The following is a 23,739-nucleotide window of genomic DNA, read 5'->3' as shown; positions in this document are numbered from 1 at the left end:
GTAAGACCTCATTCATTGTATTCACTTGTGTAAATTGGAATTTGTAATGTTTGATGCCTTGTACTGAACTGTATTTTTGCACTTTGTATTGCTCTTATGTTTTGTAAGTCTGCCAATAAATATATATATATATATATATATATATATATATATATATATATATATATATATATAGTAGCCTCCACATGTAAAAAGTGAAAATTAAATGCAATTCATACAATACAGAATATATGACATCACTAAAACTTACTGAAAACACCAGTGGTTATAAACTAAAATACTGGAAAAAGCATTCTTAATAAAAGCTGAATGCAAGTATCTTCTTTTATTGATCACTCTGTATTGATTAAATACACATATCTAGGGTGACTGGCAGGCTACACAAACACTGGCCCTGTTTAACTCTGATTCCCAATGCAGTCTCTTAGTAAACACACAAACTAAGGGCACAATCCCTCAAACACTAGGGCTCTGCCTTCCTGTAAGACATATATGACATCTTTTAGCTAAAGTTTTGATTTCTGTCTGCTTTCTGTCACCTCCTAATTTTAGGTTTATTCCGAATAAACCAACTGGAGATCTGAAAGCTGTTATGACAGTGAAGATTAAAAGCATCTGGGAAAAAATAAAATGAAGGTGTTCCATAAAACGTTTGAATAAAAACAGATGTATACTTTTATATAAAATGACACATAAAACTAAGGATTGAGAAACAACGCTTTCAGGAAGTTACATTATCCTGAAGAAAGATGGTGTGGCTAATAATAGTCTACAGAGTAACCTTCACAGTTGCGTAATTGCGTGTTACCAAATACCAAGGTATTTAACTAATCGACAAAACTCCCGACCTTTGAACTTTATGTATGTGTATATATATATACACTCTACTCTGAAATTGTGGTCATGTAAATTGAATGTGTTGTTTATAGTAGCAATACTGAAGTTACCTGAAGTCCACAAAATAGATACATATATAAATAAAGTTATGATTATGTTTATTATAATAGTCATTTCTCAAACACACCTCAGAAGCATGCAATATCACATCCGGGTTATCATTTCATGCCTGCTGAAGAGACTCTCGGCTGGTATCCAGAGGAGCGATGCCCCCCGGGCGGGCAGGGCAGTGCCAGTCACGCTGACAGACTGTACCGAGCGGAGGTCGCTGGGCGGATATTGCTCGATCAAGAGCTCATATTGTCAGGCGGCGGTTCTGCCTGGTCTGTCCAGCTGTGCGACGAGCCCGTGGAAATAAGTGGGAGCTAACTTTTCTGGAGCCATCTTGTGCCCGGTTATAAATACCCCGCGCCCGTGTGCGCAGCGGTGCGGGGCTGTGCGGGGCTGTGCGGGGCGGTGAGGTGCGGGACGGTGCGGTGCGGGACGATGCGGTGCGGGGCGGTGCGGTGCGGGGCGGTGAGGTGCGGGACTCTCCCGGCTCCGTTTGTGTCGTAACAAGCGCAGGAGCAGAGCAGCTTTCAACTTTCACCCCCCACAACTATATCTGTATATATCACACACACACATATGAAATTATGACTTCCCCGTACACCGAAAAAGATCCGAGCTAATTACACCGCCTGCAACGTTTACAATTTGACATGAAAACTGTTGTGCCACCCCTTTAAGAGGAGCACATTTTAGATATCTGAACTACCTTGATTATGCGTCAATGACGTATGTGTGTATGCATGCAGGCTGTGCATTTGCTTTTTTAATGATCATACGCATATGACAGTGTAAAAAAAGGCAAGCCCTAAGTAAGATCTGAGCTAATTAAACATACTGAAACTCCATATATGTCCCAGTGCACGCCTCTTTTCTGCTCGATTGCTATAATACAATTAAGTTTCCCTGTCGCAGATATTAATTAGCAGTACACGCACACGCACACAGAAACAGCCGCTCACAGCCCTGGCAGAGCAGACCTTGACGGGACCTCTGTGTCGAGAGACAGGGCAGATCTGAAGCACTTACCCGGTGAAGGTCAGAAAGTACACAGTTAGTCTCAAGTTCGTCAAACTGCAGCCGGGCTCGGGGCACTTGCCACAGTGTTGCTATTTGTGCTGGAGATGTTTTATTGTTTCCTCCTCGTCCGGTAATGACAGCTCTGATGACCTTCCGCAGTCGGTTTTGTATCAAGTCAAGACTGTAGCGGATTCCTTCCCCGGCGGAGGAATTGGATGTTTTTCTCTCTTTTTTAGCTCTCCGTGATATGATTACAGTGTGTACAATCTCTCCGCCTGTCTTGCTGTGCTCTAGTCACCTGTACTCTCTTGTGACAGCAGGAGCCAATGACAGTGCGAGCGGTGCATTGTGGGAGCTGTAGTTTTGCTCCCTGGTGAAGAGCTCGTTGTTTGCGGCTGCTATTGTACGGATTGCTTGGCTTGGAAATAAATCGAAACCAACACAAATATGCAAATAATGTCATTTCTGATGAAACGGTGAAACAGACACGATTGCAAAGCTGCCAGAACATGCATTTTAATCAACTTCTTTAACACAAAGTTGTTCGTATGCATCTTATTAAATTAGTACAGTGCAAGGCCATTTTGAGTCTTTATTAAGACTGTGATTAATAGAGACATTGGTCTACATATAAAGACTAATCATTGCATAAAATGAATAGTGAGATATCATATTGATTGAAAATATGATGGTTCTCCATTTTAATAATGTTTCAAAAAATGTTATCTTGCCTTACTAATAGTAATATTTCCCCTTTTTGATATTGTAATTGCATTATTTTTTTTGGGGGGTGTGAAGTACTCCAGTGACTCATGCGTACCATACAACAGTATAAAACTCAGTGCTGAACATGGTTTCCCTTCGTGAAAGAGGGGTATCTTTCTCACACAGCTGCTGACATCCTGTTTCCCTGTGTTGACACTGACACCATGTTTTACTGTGTTTCCCAAACCCCATCGACTGTTGTTCATCAGAAAAAGGTGCGCCCCCTGCAGAGCTTCAGAGCAATCACTGAGATAATGCTTTTAAATACTGTATGTTTACCCCCAGGCCACTGAGGGAAATCTGCTGAAACTGGAGTCTCAGAAACAAAACGAGGCCACATCGCCAATCTTACTCACTGGCTAAGTAGACACATGGATTTTATCAGCATTTTATCACACCTGCCTAAAACGTGTGCACAGTACTGTAGTTAGTCAAATAAAATGTAAAAATCACCTTATAGCATATACTAAAAATAAAAAAGAATGTAAAGTATCTCGAGATACTTAAACTGCATGTGACAGTATGTTTTGTTTAATGTATTATTGATATAGTATTATGCAGTTTACTCTCGGTGATAAATGGTCAGTGTTAGTAGTAGTAGAATTTAGTGGTAGTATGTGACGGTAAGTAGGTTAGTTAATGAGTTTTCCTTCAACAGCTGAACTGATCATACAGCAGAAATAGCCCCCAAGACTAATAAAGCTGTTTTCATATCATAACCCTTTTAATATAAAAATAAAGGCCTAAAAATGTCATGCATGACCAAAAAGAGTCAAACCTGACGAAAAAAATACAGCAGCAAAGATTACCACTCAGTGCTTACGAGTGTCTTATGTAATATGCATCCAAAAAACGCCAAACAGGAGCGAGAAAGTATCATGCAAGACCAAAAAATATATTCTGTAAGAAATAATGCCATACTGGACTAAAATGACAAAAAAAAAATCCCAAAATGTGTCATGCATGACCATAAAATGCCATTGGCAACCAAGTAATATCATAGAGAGAAAAAGTGTTGTAGGGAACACAAAAAGTGTCCTAGGAGACGATAGTGTCCCAGGCTTACCTTTGGCCCATATATTATACCTCCACACCACTGGTCTGTGTGTGTGTGTGCGTGTGTGTACCGGCTTCTGCTTGGCGGATACACGCTCTCAGACCTCCTCCTCCACACAGTACAGTAAGTGCGTTTACACTGCCATTTGATCCGGATCAACTTTCAGCTGCCACAGGGGTCCTCGCACGCGCACCAGCACGCAAGTCCAAATTTCATTATATGCATTTATTAAATTAGTCCTTTATAGCGCGGCTATATAAAAAACTGACGTTTTATCTCTTGGAAAATTATTCTAACAAGTAAAACCAACGCACGTGCGTATTTTATCTAACATAAAATAAGTTATTTTTAACAGCCAAAGCATTTTAAATTAAAATATGCTAACATAAAGTAACAAGCCATTTAGTGTTAATTTTAACAATATTTTATTTATACTACGTGACGTAGATCTGTTATCTGTGCCACTGGTTTAAACAACCGCAGACGCACTAGCTTGCAAGTACAACATTAATTATATGTATATATTAAATTAGTCTTTTAGAACACAGAGCTGTATCGAAAACTTTCTATATCTCATTTCAAATTATTATAACAAGTAAAACCAATGCACTTGTATATTTTTTGACAACTGAAGCATTGAAAATTAAAATACAATTCTATATTTTTGCTAACATAAAATAACAAGCCATTTAGTGTTAGTTTTAACATTATTTTATTTATAAGCAGTACATAAGAACATAAGAAAGTTTACAACCGAGAGGAGGCCATTCGCCCCATCGTGCTCGTTTGGTGTCCATTAATAACTAAGTGATCAAGGATCCTATCCAGTCTGTTTTTGAATGTTCCCAAATTGTCTCTTCAGCCGCATCGCTGGGGAGTTTGTTCAGATTGTGACGCCTCTCTGTGTGAAGAAGTGTCTCCTGTTTTCTGTCTTGAATGCCTTGAAGCCCAATTTCCATTTGTGTCCCCGGGTGCGTGTGTCCCTGCTGATCTGGAAAAGCTCCTCTGGTTTGATGTGGTCAATGCCTTTCATGATTTTGAAGACTTGGATCAAGTCCCCACGTAGTCTCCTCTGTTCCAGGGTGAAAAGGTTCAGTTCCTCAGTCTCTCAGTAGGACTTTCCCTTCAGACCTGGAATAAGTCTGGTTGCTCTCCTCTGAACTGCCTCTAGAGCAGCGATATCTTTCTTGAAGTGTGGAGCCCAGAACTGTCCACAGTATCCAGATGAGCTCTAACTAGTGCATTGTACAGTCTGAACATCACTGCCCTTGTTCTCAATTCTACACTTTTGACAATATACCCTAACACTGCGTTTGCCTTTTTTATTGCTTCCCCACATGCTTGGATGGAGAAAGTGAGGAGTCCACATAGACTCCTAGGTCTTTCTCATCCGATACTTCATCCAGTTCTATTCCTCCCATAGTGTAATTATAGTGGACATTTTTGTTACCTGCATGTAATACCTTGCACTTGTCCACATTGAATTTCATCTGCAGGTGTCGGCCCACAACTGAATATTATCTGAGTCCATTTGGAATATTTGGAAATTAGTTGGAAATATCCCATCTGGCCCAGGTGATTTGTTGGTTTTTAATTCTGCTAGTCCCTGTAGTACCTCCTCCTCATTTATCCTGATCTCTCTTAGGGTTTGACTGGACTGATTGTCAACCTGTGACATGTCATCTGTTTTTTCTTTTGTAAAAACCTCTGTGAAATACTCATTTAGAACATTTGCTACATCTTGTTAGTTTTCCAAGATACCTCCATTTTTGCGCTTTATCTGTTTCACTTCCTCCTTTATTGTCCTCTTGCTGTTGTAATATTGAAAAAAGCTCTTTGCATTAGTTTTAGCTCCAAGAGCTATTTTTCTTTCTATTTCCCTCTTTGCTTTCCTGATCCCTTTCTTAAGATCTCTTTGCAGCTCAACATATTCTATGTATTTTGTATCGTCTCCATCCCTTTTGTATGTGCTATACAACATTTTCTTCCTCTTGATATTTTTTTGCATACCTCTATTAAACCATTTTGGCCATTGTTTTTTGGTCCTCAATTTGCTAAGTTTTGGTACAAAGTAGTATATTCTTAAAATATAACCATCCATTTTCAACTGAATCTGTATCCAGTGTGCTCCAGTCTACCTCTTCTGCCGCCTCATGCCTTCAAGGTTTGCTTTTCTAAAATTGTAGACCATGGTTTTAGACTTGGACCTTGTTTTTTGAAAGAATGCCTCAAAGCTAACCATATTGTGATCACAATTTGCCATTGGTTCTCTAACTACTGTCCCCCTGACTCTATCTTGGTCATATGAAAAGATCAAGTCAATACATGCGCTCTCTCTGGTTGGTTCCCTGACAAATTTAGTTAGAAAGCAGTCATTTACCATCTCAACCATTTCTATTTCTGCTTCTGTAGTCCCGACTGGGCTTTCCCAGTCTATGTTTGGGAAATTGAAATCCCCCATTATAACAGCCACATCCTTGCTACATGCAGTCCTGATTATACTGTACAATGCAGCATCTTTCTGAATATCTGAGTTCGGTGGTCTGTAACACACCCCTACCACTAATCCTCCAGATCTTTTATTCAGAAGTTGAACCCAGAAAGATTCTGTTTCGTTTCTAGGACCTAATTCGAGTTCTTCTGCCTCAATATCATTGTTGACATATAATGCTACCCCACCACCTTGATTTTCTCTGTCTCTCCTAAACTGTGTGTATCCTTTCAACTTGTATTCATCCCCATCATTTTTTGTAAGCCATGTTTCCGTCACTCCTACAACATCATAGTCACACACCAGCACTGTGGCTTCTAGGTATAATGTCTTGTTCCTTATGCTCCTGGCATTGAGGTACAAATATTTCAGGACAACAAAATGAGCAATGCTAAGACTGGTCTGAAACTAGGAAAACAACAAGATGGCTGCCTCTCACCTGTACTCGCCTGTGTCTGTCTGAGGCAACTTGTAAAAGGGAAGTGTGCTCTTATCAGCAACTTGAGCCGGTTGAGCGTTTACACTGCCAGGATCAAATGCTACCGATGCATTTGATCCGGATCTGTACCATCTCCCTGAGAGGAGCATTTGATCCAATCGCTGAGCATTTACACCGCCATTTATGATCCTGAAATCAATCGCTACTAATCACCTAGTAATAGCGACAAAGCCCTGTTCTCGCCCATTACATTCACTAGGCGCATTTACACTGCCATTTCTGATCCGCATCGGTAGCATTTGATCCGGATCAGAAATGGCAGTGTAAATGCGCTGCAAATGCATTTGATCCTGCCAGTGTAAACGTGCAACCGGCTCAAGTTCCGGCATGCACTGAAGTTTTCGATACCACCCTGTGTTCAAAAAGACTCATTTAATATATACATATCATTTATTTTGTACTTACAAGCTAGTGCGTCTGCGGTTGTTTAAAGGCAGGCAGCAAACCTGCACAAGTGGCGCAGATAATATATCTACTTGCCGTATTATAAATAAAATATTGTTAAAAATAACACTAAATGGCTTGTCACTTTATGTTAGCATATTTTAATTTAACTTAAAATAAAATACGCAAGTGCGTTGGTTTGACTTGTTAGGATAATTCGCAAAGAGATAAAACATCAGTTTTTATATAGCCGTGCTATAAAGGACTAATTTAATAAATTCATATAATGAAGTTTGGACTTGCGTGCTGGTGCTTGTGCGAGGACCCCTGTGGCGGCTGAATGTTGATCCAGATCAGAAATGGCAGTGTAAACGCAGCACCACTGATCCGGATCAAATGTTCCGATACATTTTATCCGGATCAGAAATGGCAGTGTAAACTCCTCTAGTGGTAGACAGTGGTTGTGTAGTCTGTTGGTAGTAGATGCTCTGGAGAAGCATTACTCTATAGGGAAGCATTAGGCTACTGTATATACAGAGGTGCTGTATTGGAATTCTTCTTTAAATAAATGCATTGGCAATCCTTTAATTTGTTTTGTAGCAGTTTAATGTCAGAACACAGAGAGGGACAGGAATAGTAGTGAAAGTATAGTATTAAAGTATAATAGTAAATAGTGAAAAGAATTAAGTGCTTTTTTTAACTCACAATTTAAAGTGCAAAGTTCTGCAAAGTTCAATCAGTCAATTGGGTTATATGTTTGCGAACAAGTGTATCCCATGTAATTGCTTTAATTAAGCAAACAGTGTAATTAAAGGAGAGATGGGTGTCCTTCATTAAGTTAAACTGTATTTACATATATCCATCAAGCCCATTCCCTTGGCTGAAGTTTTGCTGGTAACAATAGGAATCTTGTCCATCCAATAATAATAATAATAATAATAATAATAATAATAATAATAATAAATGCAAGACTACAGGGCTTTAGGACAATTTATTATTATTATAATAATTATTGTTATTGTTATCCTATCAAATGTATGATTAGCTGATTAGCATTTCATAATAATAATAAATATCCTGCTACAGATCATGACTCACTAATCATTTGTTGTCTTTTTCATGCCTCTCATGGTCATTACATGCCTGCGTCAGTGTGCTGCTTCACAGGAGAGCAGTGCTGTGCTTTTAATCGCTCCCTCGTTTCTGACAGGTGGCAGAAGAGCCCCTTCTACAGCATGACATCATGACAGTCAGGTGTTTCTTTACCAGCAGACAGTGGAAGGCCTGTTCAAATATTTGCTCACTGCACGGCATTCCCTTTCCACACACAGTTTAAGTCACCAGAGTTTATTGATGTACTGCTTAGTGAGTCAGCAAGGCGAACACTTCAGACAATTTGCATAGCAGCCAAGATAATGGTCTTGATAACCTGCAGGGGAATTACTTAACCTTATAGCAGGAAATTGACTACTACTGTATGCATACCTGCTGCCCTCTGTTAAAAGAAACACCAGAGATGTCTCGTGTACAGAACAATATCTAGATACTTAGCAAAATAAACTACAGAAGTTAATAATACATATTTAACTTTGGCACAAGAACTGTCAATTTAATAATCTGTCCAAATGTCAACAAGCAATCCTAACATGGCTGTTTGTCCCAGTGCATCTTGCTAACAAATGCAGGAGACTTCATCGTGCAAACGTTGGCTCTGACTTTATTTATACTAGTGCATGCTTATCTATAAAGCTAGTAGATTACAGCATTGCCTTCTTATCACCTGCAATGTGTGTGTAACACCACAAGAGGTCGCTTTCAGCACAGCATTGGATGCAGGCAGGACACCTCATCAGAAGCACGACTCCTGTGAGAAGCATGCCAGCTGCGGTGCACTTGTTCTACTGAAAACATGATTATTGTGTCTGGAGTCGTGTTTGTGAAGTGCGCTGTTTATAAAGCACACTGTCAAACTGCTGCAGCCTCCGCCTTAGCAAGGTAAGAGGGATGGATCAGTCCGAAAAGCCATTACCACAGATGATTCAGATAATCTAAACGCAGTTTTGAGGGACACACTTTTTTCCTACAAGCTTCTAGGTACCCCCAGGCAGTTCTTAAATAATGAGGTTCTGGTCAATGTCCACTCCAGCAGCCTAGAACGCGATGGACGAGTATTCCACCGAGTATTCTGAGGGTTCGGGGGTCCGACTGGGCTGGATGTTGGCATATCTGGGCTCCTCAGAGAGACCCCGAGGACGAGGTGTCAGAACTGCGTAGATTATGTCCGTGGTCCCATCCTCGCCTCCTCCGGGGGACTGTGAAGCAATCATGAATAAGGAAGGTCATGACACAGAACTTTCCTGCCCTACCTGGAGTGTGTGCTGTATTATCACTCAGGAGGGAAGGTGTGCACTTAAAATGCATTTCTTGTGTAGCTGAGGCTCTTGTGCATTGCATCAGGCTGTTATTTGGACAGAAATGATACCTCGGGGGGTCCAGAGTGCTCTTTTTCAACCCTAGCTCTGGCCTGGCATGTTATTAGAGCCAGGGAATTATTAGACACTGTGATGTTATCAGGGAAAATATTATGTTTATGTCTGTGTGCATACTGCAAGAGATAGTTAATCACAGCTATTACTGCGCAACCTTTGCCTTACCATTTGTGGTGGGCGTTCAGTTTCGCAGGTGGGGAACCCTAGCACAGCCGATTGGCTTTCAAATTTAAATACAGTCGGTCAAATAAATTGGCTACAATAAAATGTACTGTGCAGGTTGGTGAGTGGGTTGAAAAAGTGGAAGCTAAGGGTGTTAATTTCTCCCGACCTGTGACTGACAGGATACATTGGGTGCCAAAGGGTTTCTGCACTGCAGGGCTGAATTGCAAATTTAAAATGCGTACAAAACACACACTGAGAAGAAAACAGATTGTGTGCAATAAAATAAAGTAAAAAAACTTGAGAGCACAGGCACTGGGAAGAGATAGATATCAGTCTATCCAATGAATAAAACATACCTTACACACCGTGACTATATCCTGGGGCTGGGCATCACCTGATGAATTTGCACCCAAAACAAAACAACAACAGCATCCATGAGAAGAATTGCTCATCAAGACTGAACTCGATCAATCTAATCCTGAACCTCAATTTACAAGACACTGACAATGTTCAATCCAGCTACAAAATAATCCCCTTTACTGTATATCAGGCCACTGTTGCAATTAAACCTCAGTAAGACAATTTATTTATTTCAATCCCCATAGTGACAGATTACTGCCGGGGGCTATTACCAAAGAGATGCACAGGAAACCACAGACTGCAGGCATGTATTTGCATCTGAGTGTGTTAGCCCTGTATGTGTGTATGTATGTGCCAGATGCCGCGGGTGATGGCGATTGGACATGTCTTCACACATCTGTGTGTTTGAGTGAGAGTGCAGTAGTGTTTGACAATCGACTGTAGTGTGTTTCAAAATAACACTTAGAAAAGGAGCAACAGAGAGGCATATTGTACAAAGTTTCTGTGTGGAGGAAATTGTGGTAAAGAAAGAGAGAAAGAAAGGAAAACAAGACAGACAGAGAGAATGAAAGATATGGACAGAAAGACAGCGAAAGAAAAAGAAAGACGGACAGAGATAGACAGTGACCTTGTTCACACAGACACACACACAGGGAAAGAAATGCGGAGAGAGACAGAGAGAGAAGGACAGAGAAAGCTGTGTACAATAGTTTGTATTTGGGTTTGTATGCCTAGTTGTTAAATAACCTGTGATTATGTTTACTATTGGTACATGTGCCAAGTAACACAATTGTGAAGTTATCAGCGTACCCACTTTCCTCACGTTCCTCATCCTCCTGATGACAACAACCCCCACCACAACCAGGGGAGTCAGTGTGACTACGAGCAGCACCCCCGGGAGGACGTGCCAGAGGTTGACGCCTCTGTAGACGACAACAGAGCAACACAACACACTGAGGGACCATAGATTTAAGAAACTGCTGACAGGAAATACCACAAAAACCTTTTCCTCCCGTCCAACGGTCTCGCCACTCATCGGCACCTCATGACTCGAAAGACACCCGAAACTCAAGAAGAGTCAAAATAAGACGACTGCCTTTTTTGTCGTATTGTAAAGCTTTTGATCTGAAAAGACACTTCCTTTGATCTTTCAACAGCTGTTGCATCGTCAGTCATGTTTAGTTTCTGAACACTAATTACAGTTTTGAGGAATTTCTGTTGTAGTCAAAATACTCAACTGAATTGGGCTTTAAGAGAATCATTGTAATGCGTGTTTGTTAGTTTTAAATACCTTAATATATACCTTAATATACCATATAAATACAATTATAATATTTACTAACATATGAATGATTTTGTGTGTAAAGCTTAGTTGCTGTACAGTTGTAATATGCCACTTGCAGCCTCTCACCAAATACCGTTAGTTTAGCATCCAACTTCTTCTACACTTACTGGCCTCTGTGTTTTTTGTGGTTGGACTAACCTGTTGTGTTCAGACGCTGTGACGATCTCAGTGGAGTAGTTCGCGGCAGGCGAAGGGGCCAGCTGACCTGCGGCCCCTGGAGCTGTAGAGCACAGGGGGTGAAATACTAATTTACGGGGGTCTGCGACTCACTGCAGCCTCCTGCCCCCCGTTGCTTGTGCTGGAAATTGCAACATCATGGTGGTGGTAGAGATTGTGTTGAAATAAAGAGGATCCGCACGCTTTTTGTGCTTGCCTATGGAAAATGATGAGTAATTTCCTCTAAAGACACACACACATAAACACACACAAATGCAAACACAAATACACAAACACAACACACATACAGACGCAAACACTAGTACACAAGCACACTCAGACACAAACACACAAAGACACAAATCCTAATACACAAACACACACAGACACAAATCCTAATACACAAACACACACAGACACAAATCCTAATACACAAACACACACAGACACAAATCCTAATACACAAACACACAGAGATGCTAATGCTAATACACAAACACACAGAAACGCTATACACAAACACACAGAGAGGCAAACTCTAATAGACAGACATAGATGCAAACACAAATATACAAATACACACACACACTCAGAGGCAAATACTAATACACAAACACAGACGCTAATGCTAGTACACAAACACAAACACACAGACACAAACACTAATACACAGACACAAATGCAATCTTTCAGGCACAATCTTATTCCCAAACCCACATATCAAATGTTTTTGGATCAAATGTTTATTTTTGTATTCATCCTTGTAAATGGAAAGGTGAAGATACTAGGTGATGAGGGCGAGTCATGTTCTCATTTGGAGGAATGTGTTTTTTTTAATCCCTCAGAACAAGCACACGTCAGCCCTGTCAGCGAGTCAGTCCGTCTGCCGGCACTGACACACCCAAATCTGCCGTCTGTGTGGGTGTGTGAGGTGGGGGGTGGGGTGGATCTTGTGGTAAAAACACAATAGAATAACTCTACTCGTCCCCCTGAAGAATTATGACTTAGGATGTGCCAAATTCTTGCCATCTGTCTCTCAAACACCCCTCCCTTAGAATGGCACACCATGTTCCCTTCTCTCATTATTGCGTCGGCTTGCCGGGCAGCACCACTCCATGCCTGGGGATGATTTCACTGTGCCGTACTAGTGTGTTCTGTACCGTAACCAACGAATTCCACAGCAGCCGTTAACGAGAGGGAATCAACACGTTGTTGCTCATTGAGAAGAATGGATAAGGAAAGACAGAAAGGAAAAAGCTGAGCGAGAGAGGACTACCTGCGCGAACTTGGAGACCGATCTTCACTTTGACCTCAATGATTTCTACGTCGGGGTACTGTTCCCAGAACCCACACCAATACTCCCCCGCGTCTCCCTCCTCGAGGGGTTGGATGCTGACCCAGGCTTCGACTGTGCTTCGGTGCTGTGTGACCTTCATGGACACCCGTCCATATCGCAGGTTGGTGGCCGTCCTCAGCACGGTCACACACTGCTCTTCTCCGTTCTTCTTGCACCAAATGATGACCGGCCTCCTCTGCCCTGTCGGTTTGCATTTGCACAAGATCTGGCAGTTTGTGCCGGCAGTGCCTCTCACCACCGTGTAGCCACTCTCTGCCAATCCTGGGTTGAAGTTCTCCAGTTCCAGCATCTGTATTGGAACTGGCATTGAAGGATTGTTTAGAAATAAAATATTCCACAGGTAATCATGGTATTGACTAGTGGGATCTAATTGTAGTAGACCAGTGATTCCCAGCCCTGGTCCCGGAGGAGCCCCTGCCCTGCTGGCTAATGTTCCAACCGAACTCTCAATTATTTAATTGAACCCTTAATTGAACTAATAATTTCCTAAATCAGAGCCTTTTAATTATTTTAAAGAGTATGGTTTTAATTTAAGTATAAAGTTGTTTAAAGAACTTATTAAAGAACCAACTCTTTTATTTCACAATTTAAAAAGTCAAATCTAAGCAGATTGCTACTTCAATTAAGGTTCAATTAAGTAATTTAGAGCTCGGTTGGAACAAAAACCAGCAGGGTAGGGGGTCCTGCAGGACCAGGATTGGGAAGCCCTGTACTAGACCATCACAAGGCATTGTAGTATGCCACTAGTTTATTTATCAATGCACCAGTAATTGCAGTGAATTCACAGTAAAAATTAGGATGCAATTAACAAAACTCACGTAAACTCCCTGTTTAATAGAACTGCATTAAAAACATAATTCTATCAAGGAATCAACACAACACAAGTGACGGAAACGTCCAGTCCAAACATCTAAGAAATTCCCTTGGCTGAGAAGCTGAGCTGTTTTTGTGAGATCAGTGTGCCATGCTGTTATTGCTTTTTAATTTCACATTTCTTGTATAATCTGATTAAAGTTTCCTTGATGTTCTCTGATGAAATTAGATATTTACCAGAACCAGACATACACACATCTAACACTGACATGAAACCACGCATTTGTTAAGGTTGTACCAACACACTGTAATTTGTAATAAATTACAGGGAAGTTGCAAGAGTTTCAGGGATGAAATAAACCATTAAGTGAGCCCCCACCGTCACTGGTGTTATTTTCAAATTCAGCTGCAGCTATATGTTTATAATTCTTACCTGATGGATAGAGCAAGAATAAGAGAGTGGCAAGATGCATCTTGAGAAGCTGCAACGATGTCTGTTGCTCTGCCAGGACAGAAGTTATCAGAGGAGCCAGGCCCTTCCTTCCCTGATATTCAGACACAAGTGAAAGCGATCATAGGCTGACAAAAAGAGGATGTTGTACAGAGCAACACTCTCTGGAATATTTTTGAGTTCAGTATATAAAAATATTTGGTTTGGACATATGGACATACTTGGTTTTCTCCAGGAGATTGTGAAATCCTTGTGTCAAAAAACTGTAGCACATGCTTTGGCCAGTTTAATGTTTAGATTTTTTAATAATGGTAAAAAACGCAACTATTTAATCATCTACATAAAGTCTCACCTCAGTTAATATAAACAGTGAAAATAGTTAACACAGTTTTATTAAATATGTATTGGTGAGGCTACCGTTTGGATCCTGACCAAAAAGCTGTCAGCTCATTGCACAAACAACACAGATGTATGTTGGTCTAAACCCAACCACTGTCCAATCCGTCAGATAGAAGATATGGGAATTTCAATGCCGTTCATGTGCAACTGTAATGCAGCTGTAGAGTCAGAGTAATTAAGTTGATCTGTTCAAGAAATGGAATGTTAATTAATTAATGGAAGAATCAAATTGTACAATTACTGTATTGTAGAACTCCTGACAGGTTCTACTAAGACCGCTGTCTTTACCGCTTGGTCCTCGTGAGCCCCAATCCATCGAGTCTATGGGTGTCTTCAAGCACTCCCTAATGGCCGTGTTAATCTGTCATAATTACACCACTCGGATTGGAGCAGAAACCAGGAAACCCAGTAGCATTTCAAGTCAAGGGATTCCCTTAATCTCTCAGTCCATTCATGGTTGAAGGACAATCATCTGGACCTCTTTGACAGCAATTTTCCACATAAAATGAAATTGTTAAATAAACTGAGATTTCACATAAGGCTGTAAGACTATATAAGCTCTGGGGGGGGGGAACGGACAGAGCATCGAGAAACAAAACAATTACGGTGGCACTGACAAGATCGTCAACATGGTGGTGAACATTTGTTATTTGATCCGCCGCTTGGAAGTATAAAAAGAAAACACGCATTTGTAAAATATTTAATCTTTTTTGTTTGTTATTGCACTATAAAACAAGACATAATGCTAGCTTCTTACTGTGCTTTAGTTTCTCAGAACAGTTGCTTGTGTCAAAGTCGCAGAGTTTGCTCACAGTTCAAGGGTTTGTGAAAGATGTCAGGTGAACTTTGCGCTGAAGACTCCTTTCATAAGCAACCAATTCTCTTCCGAACTGATTAAATACTGGATTGAATCCTGCTGAAGGATCTCTTATCCAACTGTGACAAAAAACAGAAACAGTATACTATAGTGCAGTATACCAAAGTATAAATAACTATGATACCAAAATGTCTCTCTTTTAAAGCTCCTATATAGCAAAAGAAAGAACAACACTGCTTTCTATAAAACAAGGTAAATAAACCTATTTGTTTTCCTTTTTTTTTTTACACAAGATAACCTTAAAATACAGGTACATTAATGACATCTTAACTACATGGTAGTTACATGTTTATTACACAACATATTACTGATGCAGTTCCCTAACCTGGGGAAAAGCCATTGGTGAACAGAAACTGGTGAAAAGATTTCCTCTTCTAACCCCTACAGCACTGGAGTTGTAGCTGTATTAGTGAGCTGTAACTACATTGTAAAACACAGCTGTTAACGTACCTTTATTTTTAGGCGTATCCCACGTATTATTGTGGTTATTTAATTATTACTATAAACAAACTGACAGAAAGAAATAACAAAGATTTACATGTTTTTTATCCATGCTTGTGAAACACCTTTGTGGTGCTGCTGGAACAGGAAGTCCGTATTGTTTTGTGCAGGGTTTTTCCCCATTCTTTTAATTATTATGATTTTTACATTAATAAATATGATTGCTAGGCATCAGCACGTGAACGAATGCAGACTGTTTTCTGTGACGACTGCAGAATATTCTGCTCAAATTTTTTCTTTGTTGATGTTATTTCCTCGGAAGTCCGTGACATTCGTGGGTGCTGTCAAGGCAAGATGCGAACCGGAGAGTCCAGCCTTTACATCACAATCGATTTCAGGTGTCTGAAGCACATGATGAGGTCCATGGGAATTGGGGGCTTCAGGGCGTTCCCGTCGAGTCTCAGGTAGCGCAGCCGGGGCATGGCGTCCTCGTCGTTCATGCTCATGCTCATGCTCATGACTGGGAAGGGACAGATCTCTGTGCCGTTGATCTCTGGGAAGACAGAACATTCAAGAGTTTATTATTATAAGAATAAAGTAGTCGTAGTATTTAAATTCACCCCGGGCTCTCCTTTACTCAACTGCATTGGAAATACTTCAGATTCCTTAATACATACTCCACTACTGCACTACATCTATCTATCTGCCTGTTGGCCTATCCTTCTGTTTTGGAAATGATCGAGGACATATTGCTCCAGAATTACGTTTTTTTTACTATGTACACTAAATACATTCTCATAACTTACTTTCAATGTTGTTGTTGTTCAGGTACAGTTGCTCCAGCTGCAGGTTAAAGACCGGCACATTGCTCAGCTTGTTGTAGGCCAGGTGAAGGTCCAGGAGGCTGGAGACGTTGAACACAGTCTTGGGCACACCTTTGTCGGTCAGTTGGTTGTTATTCAACCTCACAAAGGCCAGGTTGTGGAAGTCCTTGAAGTAGCCCTGGGGAATGTCCTCTATGTTGTTGCGGTCCAGGAACAGCTGGAAGATGTTGTGTGGCACGTTGGGGGGCATCTTGCGCAGGATGTTGTGGGCCAAGTTGAGCTGCACCAAGTTCTTGAGGCCCTTGAAGATGTTCTTGCCCAGGTCGCTGTCGCCCAGCTTGTTGTGGTGCAGGTCCAGCAGAACCAGGTGCTCCATCTTGTTGAAGACCCCCGGGGGGATCTTGGAAATCTGGTTGCGGCTGAGCCGGAGCTGCTCCAGGTTGGGCGGCAGGTCATTGGGCACCTCTTTCAGGTTGTTCCTCTCCATGTACAGGAACAGCAAGTTGGGCAGCTTATCGAACAGCTGGCGGTCCACCCTGCGTATCCGGTTGTTGTCCAGGTTGACCCATTTGAGCTCAGTGGCGTTTTTGAAGGACTCCACAGTCACCTCATCGATGTAGTTGTTCTGGAGGTACAGGTAGTGGGCCCAGGCTGGGATGATCGGGATCTTCCTTAGGTTGCGGCCGTCGCAGTACAGGGCACTAGGGAAGGAAGGGGGGCAGAAGCATTCCCTGGGGCAGCCGGGTATGTTGGAAGGGGGTCCCAAGATGGGAGGAGGGAAGTCTGTGGGCTCAGCAGGCTCTACGGGCTGTGGACGAGTTGCGGTGGGTCTTCTCGTGCCTCCTGGTTTTCTAGGCCTCGGTTTCGGCGCCTGTCCCCATACAGCAGCGATCAGGAGAAGGCTTAACAGAAGAAATAATCCAAGGCGGGCCCTCATGGTCCTGAACCCTGAGCAGGAGAGACAAGATGGAATATTTGACTCTGTTTGGTTTGTTATTGTTCGCTGCGTGAGTGAATGCAGTCCCACAGCTATTTATTATTATTATTATTATTATTATTATTATTATTATTATTATTATTATTATTATTATTATTATTATAGGCCCAATCCGATCCACTGGAAACATACTGCAACAGTAAAGGAATGTTACAAACAATAAAGGTCACAGATCACTTCAGACGAGCGCAGCATTTTCCACAGATGAATTAGAGCAATGATAATAAGATCCCTACAAAGCAATACAAAATGTATGGCAGTTTATTTGTTTGGGAACTTATAATGTGCAGTACACATCAATACTAAGTTTAAATGTTTAATAACATCTTCAACCCCTGTCTGTAAGGTCAGGTTCAACTCTTTAACATGTTTATAAGGATTGTTTGGGGCAGATGCATGTTTTCAGTTTCTGTAATTTAAAGATGATGCTCAAGAGGAAGTATCAGTATGAAAATAGCCCTTCAAATCTCTAAACACATGCTTCCTGAGTGACTCAGGAGGATGCAGTTTCGTTTCTCAGGCACGGAGGAGCCACAATCCCCATGGTAAAATAATACTTCTGCGTGACACTCTGAGACACAAGTGTGACTTATCAATAACATTGCAGTCATTGTTAAGGCCTAGGGTGGGTCTACAATTAAAAACAAATGCTTTGTGAAAAGCTGTCCTTTGGCATTTCCCTGTAAACCCAATTGTTTTTTTAAAACAAGCTAGAAATGATCAAATCTCATATTTACACTTTGATGTGCAGAGGAGATTGACTTAAACCATTGCCCCCACCCTAACACCTGACACGGGGTGATGTTAGAACATAAGAATATAAGTATCCAATCGAGAGGAGGCCATTCGCCCCATCGTGCTTGTTTGGTGTCCATTAATAACTAAGTGATCCAAGGATCCTATCCATTCTATCCGGTGTTGCTATCCTTGTGTTTGCTTATAGGCAAAATATGACCTCTTCTACCTTTGGACTGTTGAACTAGCGTGTCAAAGTCAGACGGAGCGCTGTATTAATTTTCCAGCTCCTGCTGTAGCTGCAGGAATGGGGGAACCCAAAGAAAGGGAACATTGTGCTGCAGCCGGACATTTGTGTTTTGACAAGGAAAAGCACCTGGTGCTGTTAAAGCCCCAAAGACAAGAGAGGAAGCATTTGACTAATGCTGCAACTCAATTCCCAACACATTCAGGCTTGACCCTGAGGAGCAAGTCATGTTTAAGTGTAAATAATAGAACAACTATCTGCTTTTCCTGTACATTTTAATGGGATGAGGTCACAGGGCAGGAGAGAACCTATTAATTAATGCAATGTGTGTCTTCGGATCAAGAAACACAGATAAGATGGTATGGAAATGTATCTGATGTATTTGTGAAGCTAATCTCGATCTAAACCCATAAGAACTCGCTTCCTTTATTGACAAACCAAAGCAGATTAGACATCTGACTAAACCGGTTTCCAAGGATTTTGAATGATAGTGCCCTGCTGGGAAGCATTGTGGGAAATGGAATGTAAAATAAACAAAGCTAATTCTACACTGAGTTTGGAAACAAATACTGGAATGGTTTCTGGGGCATTGTTGGGATCCAGGCTTATTAATCCTCTTTCGCCACTTTTAATTAAATTAATCATATCTGAAAAGAGTCAGTCAGCTGTGAGAACTTAATTCCATCTGCTCCTAATTGTCCTGACCGCACAAACACAGGAGTTAAGACAATGGCAGGTAGCAATGTCTTTGTGTTGTTTAAGGCTTTGGGAGGGAATGCAATAGGCCATCAGGCAAGTCTCACTGCTTTTGAGTTGGTGCACAAAGCAGAACAGCAGGAATTCCTGCCGCTGTAGGTCCGAACCATGTAAGGGAAACCAGACAGCCTTGTGGTTACCTTGCCAACGGAAGTGTGACCTTTCGGTGTACCCATCTGTCACAGAAGCATCTAATGAAGTGCGGCCCGTTTCCAATAAGCACAGAACAACTCTGTGAATAGTGATAGAAAAACACGACTCGCAGAAAGAGTCTGATTGCCTTTTAGCTCTATACTTCTAGTGTCATCAGTCATCAGACCAAAAAAACAACAACTATAATCTTACCAAGCAGAACTTGGCACAATCTAATGATGTGTCCTGAAAAAGGTCCAAGGCAGATAAGCGAGGCATGCTCAGATCAGGGCACAATTTGTAAGAGCTTTTGTAATTCGTAATTTGGCTTTTTCTCATTTTGTTGCTGCATACCTTTGTAGAGACGACCTTGCCTCTGTGAGGAGCAGTAATCTCCAAATTTCCATGCAAGGCTTGGAAAGATTCTCATCAGATTTTTTTAGTCAATTAACTAATTATTATGTTCTATGTGGAGAAATGCTTTACACGAATGGTTTAACTACTGAAACCAAGGAATACCAGCTGAGCCCTGCAGAATGTATGATTGTGGTGGCGTGGAAGGTCTGTGATGTTTTGTTAGAAAACAAACCGGGGCACTGCGTGAGATGATCTACAGATGTTTGGCACTGAGTCTTTGGCTGAAAGACAGCTGCCTGGCCAGGAAGACAAGGCAGCCTGGGGCCGTGGAAGCAAGGGATAACCTGAGATGAGAGAATTTTGTGTATTATTCATGTGGGAGTCATAGCTTATAAACTGAAATGCAAAACCACACACAGAACAAAGTTGCCCACTGACACAGATACAAGCCCTTGCAAAATTGTTCAGGAAAGTAGCCTGTTAAACGTACGTCCCGTGGAAGACCTGAGAGCACGCAAGGTAAATGATGCAGGAGGAGAAGCATTGCAGGGAATGAGAAAAAGTGACAGATATAGGTACACAGATGACCGAGGAGAGACTGAGTTCCATGAACAACTTTCTCAGCTGTATTGGGTTAACTGTGTAGACCTCCCAGCCAGGGTGATGTCATCCTGTTTGTGGGGTACGCAGGCAACTGTGTCTGGGGTCCTGGCTCCCCTCTGCAAGGGCAGGGTGGAGTGGGTGGGGCAATGACGATGCGATGAGACAATGCGATTACGGTTTCTACAATTTAAATTGGTCCCCAAAGCAACCGATGGCTCCATTTGTGTCACATTGTACCACACCCCCACCCCAGTCTGCAAAGTAAGCATCTTTCGAATGCAAGACCGATTTCCTGGGGAAAAGAAAACAAGGCTGCACTTTAAACCCACATTGATACAATTTCATTATCACATTATCCTCTATAGTATAACCTTATCATCCTCTGTCCTGACGTCTCTGCTCCGTCATTTGTCTTCCTCAATAAACCCTGCTGTCTTACCTCTGATTACCTTACTCTTCCAGTAATATGTAATGGCATTAAAATATGAGCTGAGCTGGAAACTCTGATGTAATTTCAAGCTGCTAAATTACAAATAATTCCTTCCCAATTCGTCTCCTGCTACCCGTTGTGTGACAGAACACAGCGCTGAGTTATTTATGTCCTTATTGTATATTTTCCACTTGTCTGCACTTGCTCTGCGCTTTCATGTCAGACAACAACAACCGATAACACTCGTAGACATGGTAAACGGAGGGCCCAGCCAAGGTATCAGACTTGGCAGGGGGAACAGAGCTGGACTTGCGAGGCAGATGTAATCCCCGTGCGTGTGTCCAAGCAAAACAAACAAGACAAAAAGGCATTTTTTGAAAACCCCCTCTGTCATGTTTCTAACAGTAACCACGTTGTTCTTTGTTTTTAATGCATGTTTTTAATCAAGAGGTTATGCTGTTTAATGTGTAAAACGTACGTGTGTAAACGTAAATTCTGTATATCGAGCGCTGGTGTTGACATGCATCATGGAGAAAGCTGGTAAGGCTGGCTGGCATGTGTGCATTTATTTTTCTAATATAATGCGTCTTCTGGAACAGATTTGCAATTATCACCAGGGATTACGACCATTACCCTGTGAGATATATGATAGCAGGGATTTACTTTAATCTGTAACTGCAACAGACATAATTATCAGGGACACTGAAGAACATTTGACAGATTGCTCCCCCAGTAGTGTCACTGCATTACAGTATTATATAACAATGTATCGCAATAACAAAATAAAATAAAATTGGTGTACTCCAGACTGTTCATCACTTTATCCCCCCCTGCTTTTAATTGATTAGTCTTTGAATTGATCCTGCCACTCTTTCTGGTGCTGTAGTGAAAACAAAACTAATCTTTCTACAATACATAAGAATTCAATAAATCAAATGACATGACGATTCATCTGCCTGCTCCCCTCAGATCAGATGTGTTTGTGCCAAAGCTCAAAAAGGCTGCCATGAGATTAACTTAAAAAAACGACAATGTGTAATCGATAAAGTAGTCATCGGAAGGTGATCGTATCGGGATCACCTGTCCCCTGAGCTCCAGCATGCCCTTGCCAGTGAAAGTGAGCTTGAGATTACAATAATTAAAAAATTAGGCACAGAGAACTGACCTGAATGTAACTGGTCATTAACTGTGGATGACAGCGACCAGGACATATAAACATTAGGATGATGATAAGAATATAACACTGAACTACAGGTGCAACTAAACTGTTGTTGTTTTTTTGTTGGAATTTCTTGCTTGTCCAGTTTGCAAGGAAACCAAAAAAGTGCTAGAAAAAACCGAGATGAACAACAGGAAATTAAACCTGCTCCTGAAATGACAAGCAGCCCAAATAAAGTGGAAGAAAGTACCAGCGGGGGAGCAGGGAGTTTGTATAGAAATGCAGAACCCTGTTTGCTTGCTCTTCTGCCAGGTTACACAGATTTATAGTCATGTTAGCAATCCAGGAGAAGAAGCAAAGTAACACTTTTAAAATAAAAGAAGAGGGGGTGGGAGGAGAAATGAAAAATAGTTTTTTTCTCTTACCTTCTTCTGGTACCTGTCTTGCTGTATGGAGTTGCAAGCAGTCTTCTCTCTTCAAAAACTTCTCTCTCCTTTTCTTCCTCCCTCTCCCCTCTCCCCTCTCTCTCTCTCTCTCTCTCTCTCTCTCTCTCTCTCTCTCTCTCTCTCCTCCTCGGTGAAGCAGGCTGCCGATTGGGTCCCTTCCCCTTTCGGATTCTTTCTCAGAAGGTCAACAATAAAGCCTTTATTTCCCCAGCCAAAGAAAAAATGCTTTAAGATTTAATCCACATGCCCATCCCTGATGCTGTGGATGTAGTTGTTAAATAACATCACTCTGCTCAGCTTAAACAGGGGATTTAGATAGACAGAGGAGGAGAAGAAAGCAAGAGTGACTTTAGCTGGAGCCCCCCGTCCCCCCACCCCGCCTGATTCAATTCTGTGGTTTCCTCCAGACTTGTATCACTTCTTCCAAGAGCCTCCTCTGGCCGATACCAATAGCACCCCAGGGAAGATGAGAGATTTAGGTTTCATTCTCAAGTTTGTTTTATAACCGAGTCTACGGTATCAATTTTAAATGGAGATCGTTTTTTGTCCTCCCCCCCGATTTACCTCAGGGAATTCGTGGTATTCTGTGGTCGCCGATCTCCTGTGAAATCTGTATTTGCAGTAATTACTCTTTATTTTGGTTTCTTGGGTGTCTAGGGATCTGTTAGTATCACATTCTTTGGGGAATTTCTGCCAGAGCCAAATACATATGAGGAGAACATATGAATCCCTCTGTTTCCCACACCCCCGAGTCCGTCCCTGGGTGAATGCTTTATCTATCACACTACAGAGACAACAGAAAACTTCCCTTCCACCTTGTGAATAGAGACTACTGCATAATAAACAATGTTACACAGAGATGCATGATGGGAAAATTAAATAAACACGTTATAACAATAAACAAAAACAAAAGGTGTCAAAATTGTTTGAAATTGTAGTTTTGGTTTGCTGGGCCTAAAAAATATGCATTATTGCTAGACATGGATGGGTGTTCTTTCATTTTTGGGTCTGTTTTTTGTTGGCCTTTTTTGTAAGTGGA

The 23,739-nt window shown here is 41.4% G+C and overlaps 3 protein-coding genes across 6 annotated transcripts in view; all 3 read right to left on the bottom strand.

The window, feature by feature from the left end:
• Positions 1-2,271, bottom strand: part of tfeb (transcription factor EB) — a 33,885-nt gene extending 31,614 nt beyond the window's left edge. For 2 of the 4 annotated variants that reach the window (XM_066703257.1, XM_066703256.1), the window contains exon 1: positions 1,975-2,271. The gene's annotated coding sequence lies outside the window, so the exon portion shown is untranslated. The remainder of the gene's footprint in view (positions 1-1,974) is intronic. The other 2 variants (XM_066703260.1, XM_066703261.1) reach the window with 2 other exon arrangements.
• Positions 2,272-7,750: 5,479 nt separating this feature from the next.
• Positions 7,751-15,270, bottom strand: LOC136749210 (uncharacterized). The gene is made up of 6 exons (XM_066703255.1): positions 14,280-15,270; positions 12,953-13,333; positions 11,659-11,740; positions 10,986-11,098; positions 10,172-10,209; positions 7,751-9,473 (listed from the first exon to the last, which is right to left on the bottom strand). Exons 1-6 carry the CDS (start codon positions 14,317-14,319, stop codon positions 9,312-9,314), a joined length of 816 nt encoding a protein of 271 aa, XP_066559352.1. The 5' UTR covers positions 14,320-15,270; the 3' UTR covers positions 7,751-9,311.
• A 112-nt stretch (positions 15,271-15,382) lies between these two features.
• Positions 15,383-23,018, bottom strand: prelp (proline/arginine-rich end leucine-rich repeat protein). The gene is made up of 3 exons (XM_066703254.1): positions 22,680-23,018; positions 16,821-17,786; positions 15,383-16,567 (listed from the first exon to the last, which is right to left on the bottom strand). The coding sequence occupies exons 2-3, from the start codon at positions 17,773-17,775 to the stop codon at positions 16,392-16,394; spliced, it is 1,131 nt and encodes a 376-aa protein (XP_066559351.1). The 5' UTR covers positions 17,776-17,786; positions 22,680-23,018; the 3' UTR covers positions 15,383-16,391.
• Positions 23,019-23,739: the final 721 nt, after the last annotated feature.

Source organism: Amia ocellicauda, chromosome 5 (genome assembly GCF_036373705.1).
Source record: "Amia ocellicauda isolate fAmiCal2 chromosome 5, fAmiCal2.hap1, whole genome shotgun sequence".
Classification (NCBI taxonomy): Eukaryota; Metazoa; Chordata; class Actinopteri; order Amiiformes; family Amiidae; genus Amia; species Amia ocellicauda.
The sequence above is the reverse complement of the archived record's forward strand: the minus strand, read 5'-3'. Positions and strand labels throughout refer to the sequence as shown.

What these genes read in the sequence shown, in the direction of transcription:
- LOC136749210 (XM_066703255.1), bottom strand. Translation starts at nt 14,319, where the DNA reads ATGCATCTTGCCACTCTCTTATTCTTGCTCTATCCATCAG. An exon ending in ATTCTTGCTCTATCCATCAG is followed by an intron (nt 13,334 to 14,279) that starts GTAAGAATTATA and finishes CTTCAATGCCAG; the next exon opens with TTCCAATACAGATGCTGGAA. An exon ending in ATATAGTCACGGTGTGTAAG is followed by an intron (nt 9,474 to 10,171) that starts GTATGTTTTATT and finishes ATTGCTTCACAG; the next exon opens with TCCCCCGGAGGAGGCGAGGA.
- prelp (XM_066703254.1), bottom strand. Translation starts at nt 17,775, where the DNA reads ATGAGGGCCCGCCTTGGATTATTTCTTCTGTTAAGCCTTCTCCTGATC. An exon ending in GAACAACAACAACATTGAAA is followed by an intron (nt 16,568 to 16,820) that starts GTAAGTTATGAG and finishes CTGTCTTCCCAG; the next exon opens with AGATCAACGGCACAGAGATC.